Genomic DNA, 20,437 nt, shown 5'->3' with positions numbered 1-20,437 from the left:
CCTGGGAGGTAGGTTCTATTATTATCTCCATTTCATGGATAAGGAAACTGAGACAAATGGAAGTGAAGTGACTTACTTGAGGTCACACAGCTATCAGAGTATCAAAGTATCAGAGGCTAGGCTTGCCTCTGTCAGGAAGACTCTAGGACCACCGCACCTAGATACCCTTAAAAACTAGCTGATGGGAGAAGACCAGAAAGGTAGTGTTGGGGATGGGGAGAAGTTATGAAGGGCTTTGAATGCCCAGATGCCCAAAATGCCAAAATGAGGCACCTTGTAAAAGGGTGGGAGCTTGTACATTGAGAGAAGGAGAGTTGCTCTTAACACATTTTGACGTGACCTGAAATTAACCACTTGTCTTCCCTTTTCTGCTGGGTTTTTCCTGTGCGTGGTCCTTGTTTGTTTGTTTACTCTCTATATTACCAAACTGAGAGTTTCCAACACAGTGGGAACTAGAGAAGTTTAGATGAGCTGGATCTATATTTACTACAATGTACTGCAGTTTTTTTTTTCTTGTAAACAAGTCCAGATTCTTCCCAGAATTTCTGAGAATAATAAAATTAATGAACACGAATCTTCTTTACTATTCACTTGGGATGATTATTAGTTATTAGCTGAACAGTCTTAGGCAGATCAAATAGTAAGAGCAAATAAAAGACCTGCCCTGAAAAGTGACCTTGTCCATAAAAGGTTTAGTGAGCGGAGTCAACCCATCCCCATCCCCACCCCCTGATGCTCTTATCTTTGAAGTAGAAATAGACAGATTAATAATTTGCCAACCAGAGTTTCTGCGGGTCATTCTAAATTGTACTTATTACAGAGATGACCTGAGTGGTAACACACAGATATTTCAATCTTCCATTTTCCCTTTGCATCCTCCCCTCAAAACTCAATTTTATGTTCAGTCTCCTGAGATGCCCTGACACTCAGTAATTATTCAGTAATGAGTAATGCTACAGAAAGGAGCTACTTGTTTCTTCCTGTTCCCATATTTTCCCTCTGCTCATCTTTCACCCGCAGTTAGTGGTAGGACATGATTCTTGTTCAACAGGGCTTGAGGCTAATGTTTTACAAGGGTGAAGTGGTAAACCCAACCAGTTAAGCCAGCATCATGCATCGAGAACTTCACTTGGAACACTTCACTCTGATGACAACTGGCTATGTAAACATCCTGAGCAAGTCATTTGAACTGTGTAAAGTGCCAAGAAGGTGCTGATCTACACTGGTAGAGGGAATTTCCTCACCTAAAATTCTGTATATGAAATCATCAGTCTTATCTCTCTCCCAGTCCAGTGTTAAACCTAAAGGCATTGTGGGGAATGGATAGATAATAGTATTATAGATTCAGGGCAAGGAGAGACCATAGATAACCTTGAGTCCAAATTATCTGGTCTTAAAGATGAGGAAAATGAAGCATAAGTAGGTTAAGTCACTTGAGGAGAGGTGTCTGAGGTAGGATTCAAACCCAGATCTTGAGTCCAAGTCCAGCTCTTGATCACATACTCTGCTGTCTCTCATAAGACTTACGTTCTCAAGTAAGAAAAATATCTGGGTTCAGGTATTGCTGAATATTTTGTGTGACTATGGGCAAGTTATCCCTGAGCCTCAAGCAATTCTCTAAGTGGTGGGTGGATCTTAGAAAGAGGCAGGTTTGGTGGGAGAGGGTGTTTCTGCATGGAGAAAATCCCAAGTCCTTCATGTGTTCAACACAAGTCTTCTCTTAACTCTGGGCAAGCCTTTTAAGATGTTTGGGCCAAAGTTTTCCCAAAGTATACAATCAAGGTTGAAAAAGCTGGGAAGGTTTTAGGAGGTGTTGGTGGGGTACACCTTGAACAAAACTTGCATTTGTAGAATTCCTTTTGCTTTGCAAAGACAGTTCACATGTTCTGTCATTTATTCCTCACAACTTCATGAAGTAGAAGGGGTTATCCCTAAGTCACATGTGGGGAAACTGAGGCTGAATGGTGCAGAGTGACTTCCCAAAGGTTTAGGCTTGCACCTAAATCTTCTGACTCTTAGGTCAGTTTGTGTTCTATTATTTCAAAGCCTGTTCTAAGCACTTCTGTTTTCTAGAGGAGACAGAGGATTGATTGATGCCTCTCCTAGTAGTTAGGAATACCTGAGTCCTGTTTTTACCACTGACTTGTATAGCTGTGAGACCATGGGCAAGTGACTTGACCTCTTAGTGCCCTAGGAAATTTTCTAGGATTAAAAGTTACAAATTGCTGATCTGCCTTTGGTAAAGGGAGTTTTCCCATCAGGAGTTAGCCACACCAATGACATAACCGGCTGGGACAAAAACCAAGAATGACGACAACCAAAATCCATTTCCTGTATTCACCAGAAGTGGCCACCACAGCTTTGCCAAATTGAACAAGAGGTTTCCATGAGAAAAGCCACAATTCCCTCCTAGCTCAGAGTCCAGGTCTAGCAGTAGGAACATTCCTATTCAGCACTCAGTAGTGTGAAAATCCTATCGGATGATCATTTCTTTGTATTCCTTATAGGTTTCTGTTCAATTCCTTCCAATCCAAATTGTTAGGAAATCCACGATCTTCACTGGACAATGTGATGAAAGGAATGAGGGTTAAGGGCAGGGGTGTTCTGGTAAATGTTTAATAACAGGCTCTCAAAAATGTGTGCTCAACACACTTTTAAGGTTAATCTGCATTATTTTCTCTACCTCTTTCTTAAGTCTTGACAATCAACGGAACAGTAAATCAAGCCCTGATTTGTGGCACTTCCTGATTTCTGGGATGTAAATGCTCATCCTGAAAATTTAACAGTCAGTTCCCTCTAGTCATCAGATAGGAGCAGGTTCCAGCACATCCTTGGAAAAGGCTCCCCTCTCTTGGTCTGGGTCTTTTAACTTTCCTAGTTGTTTTAGGTCTTGGGTCATTTTTTCTGTCATCATCCCAAGTATCCACCAGGGGGAGGTCATTTCTCTGTCTTTAGCATAACTCTTGAGTCTCTGTCACTGAGTATGGTTTTCCTCTTCCTCCATCCTCAGTCCATTTTGTTATAGTAAGCTGAGTCAGTTTCTGTAATCACATTTGTTTTTATCAAAGAGTGAAGCTACTAGATGGAACATTTACAAGTTGTAATTTTCATCTCATCCTTCAATTTTAGTCTTAAGTTCCTAGGTAGTTTTCTAGGTAGAATAAGCCCTTTTCTCAAACTTTCTTCCCTGTAACTTGCCCATTTCTACCTAGAATCTGTAGTTGTGTCCTCCCTTCAAAAGTCCTTACTTAGTCCTTTGCACTATACATGAAACTGCCCACTCTTTCACAGAATCACAGAGGGAGAGCCAGAAGAGATCTGAGAGGTCATAGAGTTTTTTAGATGTTTCTAATGAAACATTAGTAGTTATCCCTTCCACATCATGGAGTTAGGAGTGTGGCACACTCACAGTCTGGAAAATTCAAGTAAAATTTTTTTGGTCCTCCTTTCATACCAGAGAAGTCTGAATTTTCTTTTTTTATGGGGTGTTTACAGTACCTTATTGTGAAATTTGGGTTGTGTTTGGTCATAGGCTGTATGTATTTGCTCTGTGTGATATCTTTACATTTCTAGCCTTTGTGTGTCTGTCTGACTTGTGTACTTATTTTAACTTTAAAAAACAAATTGTGTATATGCTATTAAAAGATTTGATATTATAAATACTATACATATATTTTGTGCATTTCTGAATTTCTAAACTTTCTCTATTTCATCTGCGGACCTTTATGTCATTTGAAGCTTCTGCAAAACCTCCCAAATTCCCATTTAGTTTTCTATGCCAACTCACGACATATTGAAACCATGATGGGGAAAGTCTCCATGTAGAAGGGGTAACTATCTCACTATGTCACCTAGTCTAACTATAACCAAGTATAACTGCTTGCTCTTCCTGGAGAGGTGATGATCCCAAATTCAAGTCTCTTGTCTGTTCATCTCTTCAGGCCACTCTTTATCAGGTAACAATTGGGCAATGAAGCTTCCTCCTCCCAAATACTGTTCAGTAGGATATAGGATACAGACACAGGGTGCAGAGTAGGAAGAACACTGGCTCTGAGTTCACAGAACCTGGATTCACATCATGCCTCATATGTTTGTTACACGTTTGACCTAGACAAGTCATTTATCTAACCTGATGGCCTCCAAGCTCAGGATCCATGAATGAACCAGCGTAAAGCCTCAATTCAACGCAGTTCAAAAAGTATGCGTGTGTGTGTGTGTGTGTGTGTTAAGCACTTGACATCTGTATTACGCACTGTGGAAGGTACAAAAGAATTAGAATCAAGAAGTGGGTACAGGTCCCCAGGAAGAGCACACTCTCTTGGGTAAAAATGGAGAAGCTCTTTCTTATTTCTGCACATGTGAATCGTACTTTTTTCTTATTCTTTTTTCTGTTGTGAAGTTGAGAGTTATGCAATCATCAAGCACATTTTTAAACCATTTAACACATTTAATACTGAGCAGGCCTTTATTACGAGTTGTCTATTCAAGTGTCTGGGAGATGGCCCAAAAAAGTAGTTTCAGTTTGTCATCAAAATGAGGGGGATAAACTAGGTGATCTCTAATATTTTGTGAAATATATTGATTTTTGCCTGGTTAGGGCTTATAACAGAAGAGTGGAATACCCTCAGCTGATGGGCTTGAGATTCTTTCCCTTATGGTTGGAACTGGCTTATTATCAACAGAAATACCACTTTAGAGGCAGCTATCTGATACAGTGGACATAGTGCAGGTCCTTGGAGTCAGGAAGACCTGAGCTAAATTTGGTCTCAGATACATATTAATTGTATGACCCTGGGCCAATCATTAACCTCTGTTTGCCTCTGTTTATAAATCTCAGTTTGCCCCATCTGTAAAACAGGGATAAGAATAGCACCTCCGTCCCAGGGTTGCTAAGGGGATATTTGTAAAGTGCTTAGCATAATGCCTGACAAATAGTAAGTACTCTATAACTGTTAGCTATTGGGTTTGCTCAAAGAAAACAGTGTAAGGAGAAAAGAGGCATTTTCTTTTTTCTTTTTTGCTTTATTTAAATATTTTCTTTTTTCCCAATTACAAATAAAAACAATTTTAAACATTTTTTACAAATTTGAGTTTCAAATTTTCTTTTTCCTTCTCTCCCTCCCCCCATCAAGAAGTCAAGTAATTTGATAGAGGTTGTGCATGTCCAGTCATGCGAAACATATTTTCATATTAGTCATGTTGTAAAAAACCAAACAAAATAAAAACCACACACAGACTCCCCACCCCCTCAGAAATAACTCCAAGAAAAATAAAGTAAAAAAAGTATGCTTTGATCTGAATTCAGACTCTGTTGTTTCTTTCTCTGGAGGTGGATAGCATTTTCATCATGAACCCACTGAGATTGTCTTGGATCATTATATTGCTGAGAATAGCTAAACCATTCACAGCTGATCATCATACAGTAGTGCTATTACTGCCTAGCACGTTCTCCTGGTTCTTCTCACTTCACTTGGCATCGGCTCACATACGTCTTCTCAGGTTTTCCTAAAACCACTGTGCTCAATATTTCTTATAGCACAACAGTTTTCCATCAGAACCATATACCACAACTTATTCAGTCATTTCCTAGTTGATGGGCATCCCTTCAATTTTCAATTCTTTGTCACCACAAAAAGAGCTACTATAAATATTTTTGTACAGATAAGTGCTTTTCCTTCCCCCCTCTTTTTTTTTTTAACTCTTTGGGTTGCAGATGTAGCAGTGGTATTGCTGAGTCAAAGGGTATGCATGGTTTTATAGCTCTTTGGGCATAGCTCCTAGTTGCTCTCCAGAATGGTTGAGTCAGTTCACAATTCTATCAACAATGCATTAGTGTCCCAATTTTCCTACATCTCCTTCAAAATTTGTTATTTTCCCTTTTTTGTTATATTAACCAATTTGATAGGTATGAATTGGTTTTAATTTGTATTTCTCTAATCAATAGTGATTTAGAACATTTTTTTCTTATGACTATAGATAGCTTGGATTTCTTTGTCTGAAAACTGCCTGTTCATATCATTTGACTACTTATCAATGGGGAAATCTCATATTCTTATAAATTTAACTTCATTTTCTATATATTTAAGAAATTAGATCTTTATCAGAGAAACTTGCTGTAAACTTTTTTCACAGTATGATTACTGTGTTTTCCCTCCATCCTATTTTCCCTCTGTTTATCTTTTTCTCTTTCTTTTCACCCTATCCTTCTTCTCTCAACCCATCCTTTCTTCTATTAGCCTCCCCCTTCTCCTTTGTTTTATCCCCTTCCTTTCTGACTTCCTGGTAGATTTCTATATCTGGCAGAGTGTGTACGGTATTCCCTCTGAGCCAATTCTGGCAAGAGTAAAATTCAAGCATTGTCTGCCACTCCCTTCCCATGTTCCCCTCTACTGTAAAAGTTCTTTTGTGCCTCTTTTATGTGAGATAATTTACTCCATTCTACCTCTCCTTCTCCTAGTACATACCTCTTTTTCATCCCTTAATTTTTTTAGATATGCCATTATAATCACATCTCTCTCACTCCTTAATTTTATTTTTTTAGATATCATTTCATCATGGTCAATTCACACCCATGTCCTCTATGTATACTCCTTCCAACTCCTCTAATGATAAAGTTGAATTCCTTATGATTTTACTTTTCTGTTTTTTTTTTATGCTTCTTTTGCGCCTTGTATTTGAAAGTCAGATTTTCTGTTCAGCTCTGGTCTTTGCATCAGGAAAGCTTGAAAGTTATCTCTTTCATTAAATATCCATTTTGTGACTCCAGGATATTTCATTTCTTTTTTTCTGGCTGCTTGAAATACTTTCTCCTTGACCTAGGAGCTCTGAAATTTGACTTTTATTCCTGGAAGTTTTCATTTTGGAATCTTTTTCAGGAGACAAGATGAAGATTCTTTCAATTTCTATTTTATCTTCCAGTTTTAGAATATCAAGGCAAATTTCCTTGATAATTTCTTAAAATATGATGTCAAGACTCTTTTTCTGATCATGACTTTAAGGTAGCCCAATAGTTCTCAATTATCTCTCCTTAGTCTAATTTCTAGGTAAGTTGTTTTTCCAATGACATATTTCATATTGTCTTCTATTTTTTTCATTCTTTTGATTTTGTTTTATTGTTTCTTGATGCCTAATGGAGTTATTAGCTTCCACTTGACCAATTCTAATTTTTAAGGGATTATTTTCTTCAGTGAACTTTTGAACCTCATTTTCCAATTCTACTTTTTAAGCAGTTCTTCCCTTCAGTGGATTTGTGCCTCTTTTATCATTTGGCCTTTTTCTCTTTTTTTTAAGGTATTTTTTCTTCAGTATTTTTTTGTGTGCCTCTTTTAACAAGCTGTTGATTTTTTTCATGATTTTCTGGCAGCACTCTCATTTCTTTCTCCAATTTTTCCTCTATCTCTTTTATTTGATTTTTAATATCGTTTTTGAGCTCTACCAAGAATTTGTTTTGGGGCTTGAGACCAATTTGCCTTTTTCTGTGAGACTTTGGATGTAGGTGTTTTGACTTTGTTGCTTTCTTCTGAGTTTGTGTTTTGATCTTCCCTGTTACCATATTACCTTTTATGGTCAAGTTCTTTTATTATTGTTGTTTGCTCATTTTCTAGCTTATTTCTTTATGTTATTAACTCTATGTTAAATTTAGGTTCTGCTCCTGGGATGGAGAAGGGACTGTCCCAAGGTTCAGGCTTTTCATGCTGCTTTTTTTCAGCGCTAGTTCTAGGCGGGGGGGGGGGGGGGGGGGGGGGCGGGGGGGTGGGTGTCTGTAAGTTTTCATTCTTCCATGTTGATGTGATCTATGGAGAGGTGTGGTTACTGCTTTAATGGCCCATGCTCTGGTCTGTGAGTGACCACAAGAACTCTTTTACATCATGGAACTGTGAGAAGTATTTCCACTTCCCTGGAGTCACAGGATCTAGTGTGCTAGTACTCCTCCTTGCCCTGGGATTGTGACCCAGAGCTATAAATAGGCAATGCAACAGTCCTGAACCCAGTGTTAGCAAAGGGTTCCTTGTAATCTCCTTCTGACAAGTTGTCCCCCTTATTATCTATGGGCTGCAGATGCTGATTCACTAGCCCCCATGGCCTGCTGCTGGCTTGTGGGGCACAGCCTGTTCTGGACTGTGCTCCACTGTTACCCCAGGGTTGACACAACTTTCCTGCTGACCTTCAAAGTTGTCTTGGGCTAGGAAATTGTTTCATCCATCTTTTTGCTGGTTTTGCTTCTCCAGAATTCATTTTGAGGTGTTATTTTATTTCTCCATAATAATTCAAAAGAGGCATTTCCAACAAACATTACCAAACCAGTTTGGTTAGGTGTGGAAAAATCAAGAATGTTTATAGGCAGGGAACTGAATTGGAATAGGCAGGGTGCTATAAAATGAGGTAACACATGTAAAGCACTTTGCAAACCTTAAAGCACTATAGAAATACTAATTCTTCTTCTTGTTACCGGTGATGTTATGCCCCTCCAGTAACAGAATCCAAGAATCCACTTTGCCTTCCCCTCCAAGCTTACCACAGGGCCCAGAGCCATCTACAGTGAGAAACACTCTAGGAAAGCTTGATTGAAGTAAAGTTAATAACAGTTGCCAATAAATTCTCCTTTTCCCTCCAATAAGGGGAATTGTGTCTAGTATATGACACAGAGACAGTGAAGTATAGTAGGGAGAGAGCTGACCTTGCGTCAGGTTTCAACTCTTTGCTCTGATCCATATTATCTCTGTGACCTTGGAAGATCACTTAATATCTGGATGTCCTGGGTGACTCTCTAAGATTAAAAGTTTCAAAGACCTGTAAGGGTAGAGCATAATTTCTTATCTGGGAGTTCCCTATATCCAAAAAAAAAAAAACCAAAACCAAAAACCCCCCACAGGTCCAGTCCCTATGCTTACGTAAACAACACATACATAGCAAAGATGTTTCAAGATTGAACTGTGAACTGTTCAACTCTTTGGATATTTAAAAATAGGTTTTCAGAAATAAACTCTTAGGTTTTTGTTTGTTGCATTGCTAAAAATAGTTAATCCCAGAGCTTGATTAAAAAACAAACAAGCTCTATTAAAACACTCTCCAATACCACAAACCTTGATTTGAACAATTATTTTTATTTTTCAACGTCTGATAACCAATACTAATGTCCAAGGGGGATTAGAATATTTAAACAGTTGCTGGCTCCAGGACTGTTGTATTTACTGTCAGGTGGACTGTAGAGAGAGACAGAAGCTGAGGCAGAGACAGAGAGGGACAGAGACAGGGAGACTGAGACAGAGACAATAGATGGAGTGAAACAGAGATGGAGGGACAAAGAGACAGAGAGAGAACAGAAAGAAGGAAAAGAAAACAGAGAAACAGAGATGGAGATAGTGAGACTGAGAGAGAGAAAGACACAGAATGAGAGACAGAGGAAGAGGAGAGAAGGAAAGACAGACAGAAATAGAGCAATAACTATTGTTACAGTTCAGACAGGTGGTGATATAAACAAAAATTTCATCAAATCTTATCAGCTAGTAGTGGTTTGAAGATTACCAGCCATTTATTTATCTGTGGCAAATTATGTCTTCAGTTTTGATAGCATCTACCCAAATTTAATTACTTATTTTACTATTCCAGACTGTTCATTGATAGTACTTAGTACAATTTGCTTGGTTGCTGTCTTGACTCTATTTACCTTGCCTGTGGCTTATGGAGAACACTTCTGAAATCCTAGATCTAAAGCAACTCACTCCTCTTGGGAAGATTTGACAGAACACAGGTGTGTGTCTAGGCTTTGCATCAGTAGGAAGGATCATGTATTCTATTCAATCAACATGGAAATTGGAGAAATAAAGTTAAGTAAGGGGGTAGAATAGTTCTGTTAGTTTCCTTTTGTTGACCCTCAATCTCCCCCAATTTTCATTAATTTGTCTGAAGTGACCCACTCAGTCATATGTAGTACAAAAATACATTCCCAAGTCAAATTTGAACATAATTTATTAACTCCCACCTTGGACTATTCAAAGTTCTGCCTCCCTCCTTGAAGGGATGGGCATATAATCCAAAATTATGTCAAAAGAAGTTTGGAGAGGTGGATTGTAGGTGGAACAAACAGCAGATGTTCAAGGGCAGGGGTCCTAACTCTGGGGTTAATTTAAAAAATGTTTTGATAACTGTATTTCAATAGAATTGGTTTTCTTTGTAATCTAGTCTATTTCATCTGATTCATTTAAAGCATTATAAAGAGAAGGGACAAAAAAACTCAAAAAAATGGTCAAGAATCCCTGCTCTGGGGTGAAATTGAAGGCTCCCTGTATCTGTACCAATGAATGAACCTTGTTTCAGTCTCTTCTCCATCTCTTGCATGTGCCATGCATCTTTTTGGCTTCAGACTTTGACTGCATGTCATCTTTCCTAGGAATTTCCAACATTTCTCCCCACTTATCCAACTGATTTTTCTAGGTCTATCTACTCATGAAGACTTCTTTGACTGCTCTAGATTTTTCTTATTTCAAATCTAATCCAATTGGTGACCTGCATAGCCCTCCCTCACTCAAAACAAAGTCTAGTGCAAGTCATGTCATTATTTCTCAGATGGCATGGTCTTTTTTGGCAACAAAGGACGAACACACACAAATCAAGTCCTGAGTTCTGGCATTTTTCAGTTTCTGAGGTATGTTCATACTGAAAACTCAGCTGTCAGTTCTGCCAAGCTGGTTTGAGTAGATTCTAATAACTTAATCCAATTGCCTCATCTTGGTCATCTCCAGTCATCCTGATGAATATCTGGTCACTGGATTCAGATGGCTCTGGAGAAGTGAGGCTGGTGACCTGCATAGCCCTCCCTCACTCAAAACAAAGTCTAGTGCAAGTCATGTCTTTCCTTTTTGGGCAAGGTTACTGATCTGATAGATCAAGAGAATGCAGTAGACATAGTTTATTTAGATGTCAGCAAAGCATCTGATAATATATCTCATGTAATTGTCATGGAAAGATGGAGAGATAAAGACTAAATGATGATAGTTTTAAACCACTGAAATAAACTGGTTGAATGGCTTGACTTAATGGTAAAAGGCTGTGAGTCCTTGGCCATGGGAATCAGTTGGTGGAACTGGGAATGATTAGTTTGGAGAAGAGAATATTCAAGAGGCACATAATAACTGTCATTAAGTATGTGAAAGGTTGTCATATGGAAAAGAAATTAGAATTATCTCTGGTTGGCTCAATAGAGAAGAATCAGGAGCAATGGATTGAACTGGAAAGAAAAGTTGGCTTCATTGTTTGATTTGGAGTGAATTCTCTGAAGATCAGAAACGTATATGCATTCTTACATATACTCAAATGTAATTACAAAAATTTTGATGGAAAGTATCAAAAGTACAAAAGAACATTCCAAATCCAGATAGGAATGACTTTTGGGTTATCCAGCCTTCTCTGTTTACCTTCATGTATTTAGTTATTTGAAAGTTCATTATTTTAAGAAAATGATATGCTTATTAGGTAATAATAACACTGCCTTTCAGCTATTGTTCTTGTCTTGGCTGTGTGACTGGAGAATTTTCATTTACAGGTCATGTAATGGAAGTCTCCTAAAGTTGCAAGTCATTATGATAATGTAATCTATAGACATTGTTTCTGATAAACTTGGTTTGACAGAGAGACAGGAAAGATTAAGCCTCATTTTAAAAATCATTAAGAGTGGAGAGATTTCTTTATGTTCACTCTGTTATGCATTCCAATTTTAAAAAATGCACTCTGGTGGCTGTGTGTGTGTGTGTGTGTGTGTGTGTGTGAGAGAGAGAGAGAGAGAGAGAGAGAGAGACAGAGAGAGAGAGAGAGAGAGAGAGAGAGAGAGAGAGAGAGAGAGACAGAGAGAGAGAGAGACAGAGAGAGAGAGAGAGAGAGAGAGAGAGAGAGAGAGAGAGAGAGAGAGAGAGAGACAGAGACAGAGACAGAGACAGAGAGAGAGAGAGAGAGAGAGAGAGAGAGAGAGCTGGCAGGATCATTTTATGGCAAATTAGCTGGCAAATGCAATCTTGAATCAAAATTAGAGAATATATATTGGTAAAACTAGATAGCATTATAACAAATTAACATTCTCTGATAATTCAGTTCACCATCCATTTGTGTTTCCTACATTTAGGAAATTATGCAGTTTTGGCTTGGAAAGGGTGTTGATGGATTTAGTTTTGATGCCGTTAAATTTCTTCTAGAAGCAACACATCTGAGAGATGAACCTCAAGTGGATAAGACTCAAAACCCGGTAAATTATCTCAAACTTTTATTTTCCATCTCTTTTGAAATGTGCTTACCATAGAAGTGATTTTTCTTTAGTTTGGGGGCATCCATTGCACCTAGTTCTTCCTTGTTGTATCATGTACTTTTTATGGCTTTCTTATTATAAAGTCCACAAGAGATTCACATGTATGTGACAGAGAACATGGTAGGTGTGGTTGAAGCACTGCATGAGTAAGTAGAAGACTTGGTAGCAAGGTCTCCTCTCATCATTAATAGTGCCTGACTTTGGGCAATCCATATCATTGCTCTGAGTCTCAGATTACCTACCTTATAAAAGATGTAAGGCTCAAATAAGCTAAGGTGTCTAAAGCATTTATTGAGTCTTAGAATTGTATAAATGTGAAATGTCCATTTTTAAGAGGTCTCCGTTAAAGTTCTATTCTATTCTATGGCTCCCTGTTTGGAGGTGACCCAGGGTCCTTAAATAGAATGCCAGTAAAGAGCAAACATTTTTAGTTCCTATCAAACTGGAATTGTTTAGGGGCCAAGTCCAACAACAGGCTGTATGTCTTTTTTCTAAGGACTACCCTAAATTCGGACATTTCATCATCAACAGGTTGGCTATCGGTTGTTTTGTTCTTTTGATTTTTGCTACAACTCACAAAGATGGTTTGTTAAGGTTTGTGATTTGGTAATGTCAGATTTTTCAAACGTGGAGATATCACTGACCTACTACTACTTCTTCCAAAATCATTCCACCACAGTGGTGGTGATCTCAATGAATGATTGAAAATGAGAGAATGTAGGATTACAGGGTGAAGAATTGGAAGAGACCTTTTAGTCCAATCTTTTTTTTTTCAGATGAGGATACTGTGGTCTAGAGAGGTCATGTAGGTAGTTGTCAGTGGTAGAGAAAAAATCAAATTTAGGACCTCTGATTTTACACCCAGCATTCTTTCTATTGAACTGTTACTGTTTATGGTAACTCTGTACACTTTGTAGCATTCTAGAAACCCCATAAGGTTGCCACCACGCCCTTAGGTGGTTCTGGTCTTCCATGCCATTTCAAGACAGTGGAGAGCCTCACTCCTGCCTACCTGTTTGAATAGCTGTCACTAGTGATCTTGCAGGCCACATGAACATGGGTCACGTTCTTATGGGTTATTTCAGATGTTTATCAGACCATCCTGGCATTGGTTGCTCAGTGAATATTGTAGTTTGGGCTAATACACAGTTCCTATTCTGTAGTGATCGGTTGTTACCAAAAGAGTGGGTTTACTGAGTTTTCTGCATGGCTCTGTTTGAGGTCCTCCTCATATGACCTCATAGAAATACCAGTAGGGAGGGAAAATATGGTTTTCTTGTTTCTCACTGCAAGTTCTCCAGAGAGGATTGAAGGCTTAGCTAATTGGCTGTTATTAATTTAATAATGATACAGTTAAATGTCTTCCACTATTAGGTCACTTTTCTAGACATCTATGTATAATTAAAACCTTTTTTGGGACAATGCTTAGGAACAGTCTGTGTACTTGTGCAATAAGTGATAGGCATTTGGCATGTGAGATGATAATGACCGTGCTATTTTCAAAGGTCTTGGTTACCAACTATTCCGAGTTGTATCACGATTACACCACCACTCAGGTTGGGATGCATGACATCCTCCGCAGCTTTAGGCAGACCATGAACCAGTACAGCAGGGAGCCTGGGAGATACAGGTAAAAGGATATACCTTTGTCACCATTTCTGTTGTTTTTTTCTCAGTCATTTACCCCTAACATCAAGTAGCATTTGGAAGTAAAAATTATATTCCATTAAACAAACAATTATTAAGTACCTACTGTATGTCAGGCTGGGGATACAAAGATAAAAATGAAATAGTCACTGCCCTCAAGGTGCTTACATTCAACTCAGAAGATATGATGTATACCTAGGTAAGTAAATTCAAAGTATATAGAAGGTTAGAGTAATTACAAGAGGTAGAAAGGGTAAAGGCCTTCTGTCAGAGGTATCAGTTGAACTGTGCTTTGGATGAAGGTGTGCATTCTGGAATACAGAGGCACATAGCTGGAAGACGGAATGTCATGTACAGGAAAGAGTTGAGAGGCCAATTTGATTGGAATGGACGTTATTATGAATTAGAGTAATATGAAACAAGACTAGAAAAAACCAGAATATGGAGGACTTTAAAAGCTACTCTAAGGAATTTTTTGTTTCATCTTAGAAGCAACAGGGGACCACTGAAGATTTTTGAGTAGGAGGGTGAAATGGGCAGATCTGTTATAGAAAGCAAAGTTCTAAAATTACCATCTAATGTCAATTTGGTATGTTGTAGACAAATTTATCTTCTTATATTACCAATAGTGTTATATGGTCTTTTTGAATCAGAATGCTTTATCTATACAAAGTAAAAAACATTTATTAAATTTACACTTTCTATAAAGTCCCCAGTTAGTTTCTATTGGACTACAAATGAAACAAGACACATGCTTACCCTCTGGAAGCTTACAGTCTCATTGCTGAGGGGATGGATATTTATGGAGGATACTGGAACACATACAGAGTGCTGAAAAACAGATCAGCAGTACATATTAAGGAGCAAAGTGCTTATGTAATGAATGTACTCTGGAGAGACTGAGGCGCTTAAGGTTGGTAGGATATATATGGAAAGACTTAATCATCGTCAACATAGCAGAGCCCTAGCAACCTCTTTAAAATTTGTAAAGCATCTGTGTGATTTCATTTGAACCTCATGACAACCCTGTGAGGCAGGACTGGTGAGTCAGTCGGGAGGGCTGACCATATCAAATCACATTCATCCCCTCCCTTCCCATTTTCTGGCTCTTTAATCTAGCACTTGAGCTTGGTATTTTCAAAAGTCGATTCGACATGATTTCTAAGTTGTTGGAGAATGTGGCATACTGCATATTTTTTTCCCCCACTCACTGGCTTTCATGAAGCTTCTAGCTAATCTTTGTAAGAAATCCATATGACCTTGTGCACTATATATAAATATAGCTTAAGTTCATTCAAGGCTTTCTATCCAATTAAAATGAACACTGTGCCAATATTGGGGAAAATCAAAACCTTTTTAAAAAATCGTTTTGCAGATTTATGGGAACTGAAGCAAGTAATCAGGAAGACATTGAAGAAACCATGATGTACTATGGAAAACCTTTTGTCCAAGAAGCAGATTTTCCCTTCAATTCTTACCTCACAGAAATGACTACTCTCTCTGGAACTGAGGTATTTGAAGTAGTAGCATCCTGGATGAAGAACATGCCAGAAGGAAAGTGGCCCAATTGGATGGTAAGCATTCAACTTGATCCTAGGAAATACCCATGTTTATGTGTTCTGTAATGTGGCCCTGATGGAGGTTTGTTCCTAATACCAGATGTGGATTTGTACATAATATATTCTCCTGAGACCCAAAAAGACTTTGTTCTGTAAAGAAGCATTTGTTAAGAGCTGACTATGGGCCAGGTACTGTGATAAGCACTGGGGACACAAAGAAACAAGAAAGTCCGTACTGTCAAGGAGCTCACCGTCTAATGGTGCACAGGAAATATAATTTTAAGAATTAATATTTTAAAAATAATAAACACTGAAATATTTATTAAATATCTAACCTACAAATATAGCTATAAAAATAGCACAGAACCTGAAATTCCTCTCTACTTACCCCAGAGTTTATGATTTCAAAGGAGAAAATACACCTAGAAAAAACTTATAGACTGAATATTAGAAAGAACATAAAAGAGAGCAGTACAAGTTACAGTGACTAGAGAAAGCATCTCTCTTCTCTACTTATCCTTTGTCTCCTTTTTAATTTTTTTTATGATTTATGGTTTTTTTAAGGACAAATTTTACTTCCCCTGCAAAGGCCTTCCCTGCCTAAAGCAAATCTCTCCTTCCTCTGGACTCTGACAGTTATTTCTATTAAACTCATTTGGTGATGTTTTTTGTATTTTGCTCTCTTCTTGTCCTTTCAATATTTTGTTTTAGTTGAAAACTTCAGAATTGGAAGCACAAAACATATTTTGTTTTCAATTTGTTTGGCTCCACTAGGGTTTTCTATATGATTTACTTAATTCATATTTAAATGTTTATTTGTTGTTGATTTGTTTATAAAGTTAATAACAAAAAGTATTTTACTACTTAACTTGGCAACTTCATCTTATCTCCTCAACCACGGTATAATTTTGTTGATGGCAGGGTTATCTGATGGCAGGTTATACATTTGATCATCTTAAGCTTCTGTACCTTATTTAGATTTTTACTGTTAACTCTAGTTTCCTAATGTACTTTTAAAATGCTGGATAGATTAGAGTTGAAATATTGGAAGGTGGGTTTGCTGACCCCTAGCCCAAAAAGAGAGTGATTCCGATTTCCTGGGGAGCCAGTTGAAGGATGGTTAACAACAGGTAAGAGTATAAAGAAACATTTTAGGGAGGATGTTTTAAGGATTGAGTTGAAGAAACTACCTGGCCTCTGAGAAGTCTATATTATTTTTATCCTGATTCCTCTGGGTTTTTTAGTAGCTGTGTTTGTAGCATGACCATGTCACTGGAAAGAGAACATTGGAATCTTAGTCAGCCTTCAGGAACCAGCTTCAGGCAGCTTCATCTTTCCCCAGGCTCTTTGCCTACTTTTGAATTCTCTAAGCATTTCACACTGTTCCTGGCCACAGGACTTAACTCCCTTTGCCCTGTTCAGAAGGTGATGACTTACTACTCCTTAGCTAACAGAGGAGCTGTTAATTTTAAACATGCATTAATGACAATTGCCACACACAATGAGTTGTTTCATCATACAGCCTGGTTAGCATACCAAACATTGGGAAACACCCCCCCCCCCCCCCAAAAAAAAATCCCTACAAAACCCAGACTGTGATTATACCCATTTATCATTTGAATGAAATCTATAATGGGCAGTAACACTTGTCAGTTACTGTTGCTTGGTGAGGTGACTGAAGTTGAATACATATTGGAGTTCAGAAAAAGATTTCTCTAGAAGGTTTGGACAGGCCTGCAGTAACTTGCATAATCTCAAGATAATGAAAAGGATGTAGAAAGAAACCTATTTCTTTTTTTTGAGAAATTATGAATTTAAGTCTATTAAAATGTAATTATAAAGGTAATCTTGTTCTTCAGTGTTAATGGTAGCAGAAATAGGGAGTTTCATATCTGAAATATTTACTTTTCTTTTTTCTACCTTCCAATCTGTCATTCAGAGTACATTAGAGTCACATTACATTCTTCCAGTGTTACCTAAACATGTTATTATACACATCTGTATCTACATACATGTATAAAAATGTATATATTGAATATGCAATCCTTCTAGAATGCTGAAATTCTCTTCTAAAAGAGAATTTTTTGTTATTACATTTGATTGAGAATAGGGACAGAGACAAGATTCTAGAATGTACTTTGGACTGTATTTTTATAAATACATAATTTTTAGATCGGAGGACCTGACACTACTCGGTTAACTTCTCGTTTCGGAAAAGACTATGTCAACATCATGAATATGCTGATCTTAACACTTCCTGGGACACCTGTAACTTACTATGGTGAAGAAATAGGAATGCAAGATATTGTAGCAGCAAATACAAATGAAAACTACGATACTGTAAGTATAATACAGCTTAAACATTTCAGTAGTGAGCCTATGTGTACTAAACCAGAGAAACATTATGTTTTATTAGTTCAGTGAACACCAACTCAGTATCATAACTTTTATGAGGGTCAGCAAGGTCTGCTGGAATGTAAGCTGGATTAGGCTTTCAGACTTCATTGGACTCCGGCCCTGGCCCTGCCTCTTGACAGGCCTGTGTACTTGGGTGATTTCTGCCCTGTTTGACTCACAGAGCTTTTGTGAGGAGCAAAGTGCTCTGTAAGTGCGATATAAATTTAAGGTGACAGTATCAGGGCGTACTCTCCCTTTTGTAAAGGAGTCAACTGAAAACGTTTCTTTTTCCAATCTCTGCTTGGCCACATTTCATTTCCAAAGCAGATGGCATAAATCATTCTTTTATTCTTCTGCATGACCAAATGTGGTACTTGGTACAAAATGAGGTCACCTCCTCACAGTTATATGGATGGAGACACATTGAACCTAGACCCTCAAGTCTGAGAGTAGATGAAACAGATGATTCCAGAGACTGGTCCCCATTGCAGCTGTTTGCTGAGCGTGAATGCTTGTTTTGACTGCATACAGCCCAATTTCCTAATATTTGGTTAAGGTGGATTTTCTGTTATTTAGAGTCTATAATATTAAATTCAACAAAGCTGAGAAATAAAATTTATGCAATAAACTGGTTGGATCAATGCTGCTACAAGAGATTATGGGTTAAAACATATCTTGAAATGTTACATATTTCAAGTAATTTCTTGTAAATTTAATTCACTTGCAGCTACATATTTCTGAACTACTATACTGGTAATGATGAATGAACTGAGGATGAATACTGAGCTCCTAGTAGTGCTAGTTAACTATAAATTATCATTAAGAAATGTTGATGAGAATTTTTAGGATTTGATTTCACACTGACTTTTGTCTGCTTTTTAGACCCTGCTTTCAAAGTCACCAATGCAGTGGGACAACAGCTCCAATGCTGGTTTTAGTGATGGGAACCAAACCTGGCTACCCACTAATCCAGATTACCAAGTTCTGAATGTTGATGTAAGTGCTAAATCTGCAAAATAATTGGATGGATTCTGAAAATCAAAAATGCTTATTTAGTTGTGAACATAAATGTGATTTTTCTTGGTCACTTCTGGTTTAACTTAGGCTTTGTTATTAATAGGGTGATAATTTTCCACACTCACCCCACTACTGAGTATAAACACAATGTAATTCCAGATTCTTTAAAGTCATTCATTGTAGTAAACTTTCTCCTCTATTAAACATTTATGAATGTGTTCCACCTACACGGGGGATACAAAGACAAAAAATAAAAACGGTTCCTCACTTCAAGAAGCTTATGTTCTGAGGTCACCATTTTTCTTTCTTGACAGTTAACATCTTGAAATGTAAGTTTCACTAGTCACTGAATTGCCACATACCGATAATTCCTTTGAGCTGTGATATGAAAGTAGAAGTTCTGTTTTACACTTATCATATACCAAACCAGTAGAAAAAAGAACTTTAAAAGTACTTGGATTTGATAGCAAGGTTATTTGTGTGAAAAAATGGGGGCCATTTCGTGTGACTACGGCAGCACAGAGTCAAAGCTTTTTAAGTAGTTCATTAGGGATGATGTTAATATCTTCCAATGTCAGAGATAAAAAGCTTGGTAAATTTACATATGAAGACATAAAATTTCTTAAACAGGAAATTTCCCAGGTGTAGGTAACAACTGTTATTGGTACAGCACCTTAAGGTTTACAAATCACTTTGCACACATCGGTGCTATACAACATGTTGTGCAAGTGCTACTCCCATTTTACAGAGAAAAGTGATTCACAGACAGAAGCAGCCTCAGAGGCCATTGAATCTAAAGAGAAGGCCCCAAAGCCCAAGAGAGTTTACGAGGCTTGCTCAAGGCTCCATCTATGGTTAGTGATCCTGATGCTATATTCCAGGGCCATGTCCAGTAGACCATGTTGCCTCTCCAAAAGCACAACTTTCAAAATCCTTAGTAAAATTATTATTTTCACTTCCCAGCTGCATAAGTCTGATTTATAGAGAAGTTAAAGGGCTTGCCCTTGGTCCCACAGCTGGTAAGTGATACAGCCATACTCTGAAACCTGGGTCTTTATTGACTTAGGGGTCAATGCTCATAAATCATAACTATTACATCTGCTGATGACGATTTCTTCAGGGAGCTAGCAGGATCCATTAGCTGCAAGAGTTCTCTATCAAGTCCTCAGGGCACGGCAGAAAGGTCTCTCTTTAAAAGGTTAATGCAGTTGATGAGCTCACTGTCATCAATTTCATTGCCTAGTTTAGAAATTCTCAGGGTTTTCTCATGTTTATTTTGGGTCTTAGTCAAGCTAAGATCTGGCCATTTTGGCAACAAATGTGATATTGGTTGGAGGGCTAAGGCTCTAAACAAATGAAGCTGCGTGTGAGACGATACATCTCAGGAAGCCTTGTTGGAATCTCACCTCTCACATTTATTAGCCGTGTGACCATGAGCTCTCAGGGGGGATCTGTGGTGAGGCTCAGGTGAGATATTAGGTAAAGGGAGTCACAGATCACTGAGCATCAGCACAGTGTAGAG

At 38.0% G+C, this 20,437-nt stretch overlaps 1 protein-coding gene across 1 annotated transcript in view; it reads left to right on the top strand.

Annotated features, from left to right (window-relative positions):
- The window catches only part of SLC3A1 (solute carrier family 3 member 1), a 30,949-nt gene that overhangs the window by 9,463 nt on the left and 1,049 nt on the right, over positions 1-20,437 (top strand). The window contains exons 5-9 of the mRNA XM_072635723.1: positions 12,116-12,235; positions 13,801-13,925; positions 15,318-15,516; positions 17,674-17,841; positions 18,781-18,894. Of these exons, the coding sequence (XP_072491824.1) occupies positions 12,116-12,235; positions 13,801-13,925; positions 15,318-15,516; positions 17,674-17,841; positions 18,781-18,894 (726 nt within the window). The remainder of the gene's footprint in view (positions 1-12,115; positions 12,236-13,800; positions 13,926-15,317; positions 15,517-17,673; positions 17,842-18,780; positions 18,895-20,437) is intronic.

This window comes from Notamacropus eugenii, chromosome 1, assembly GCF_028372415.1.
Source record: "Notamacropus eugenii isolate mMacEug1 chromosome 1, mMacEug1.pri_v2, whole genome shotgun sequence".
NCBI classification, from domain to species: domain Eukaryota; kingdom Metazoa; phylum Chordata; class Mammalia; order Diprotodontia; family Macropodidae; genus Notamacropus; species Notamacropus eugenii.
The sequence above is the reverse complement of the archived record's forward strand: the minus strand, read 5'-3'. Positions and strand labels throughout refer to the sequence as shown.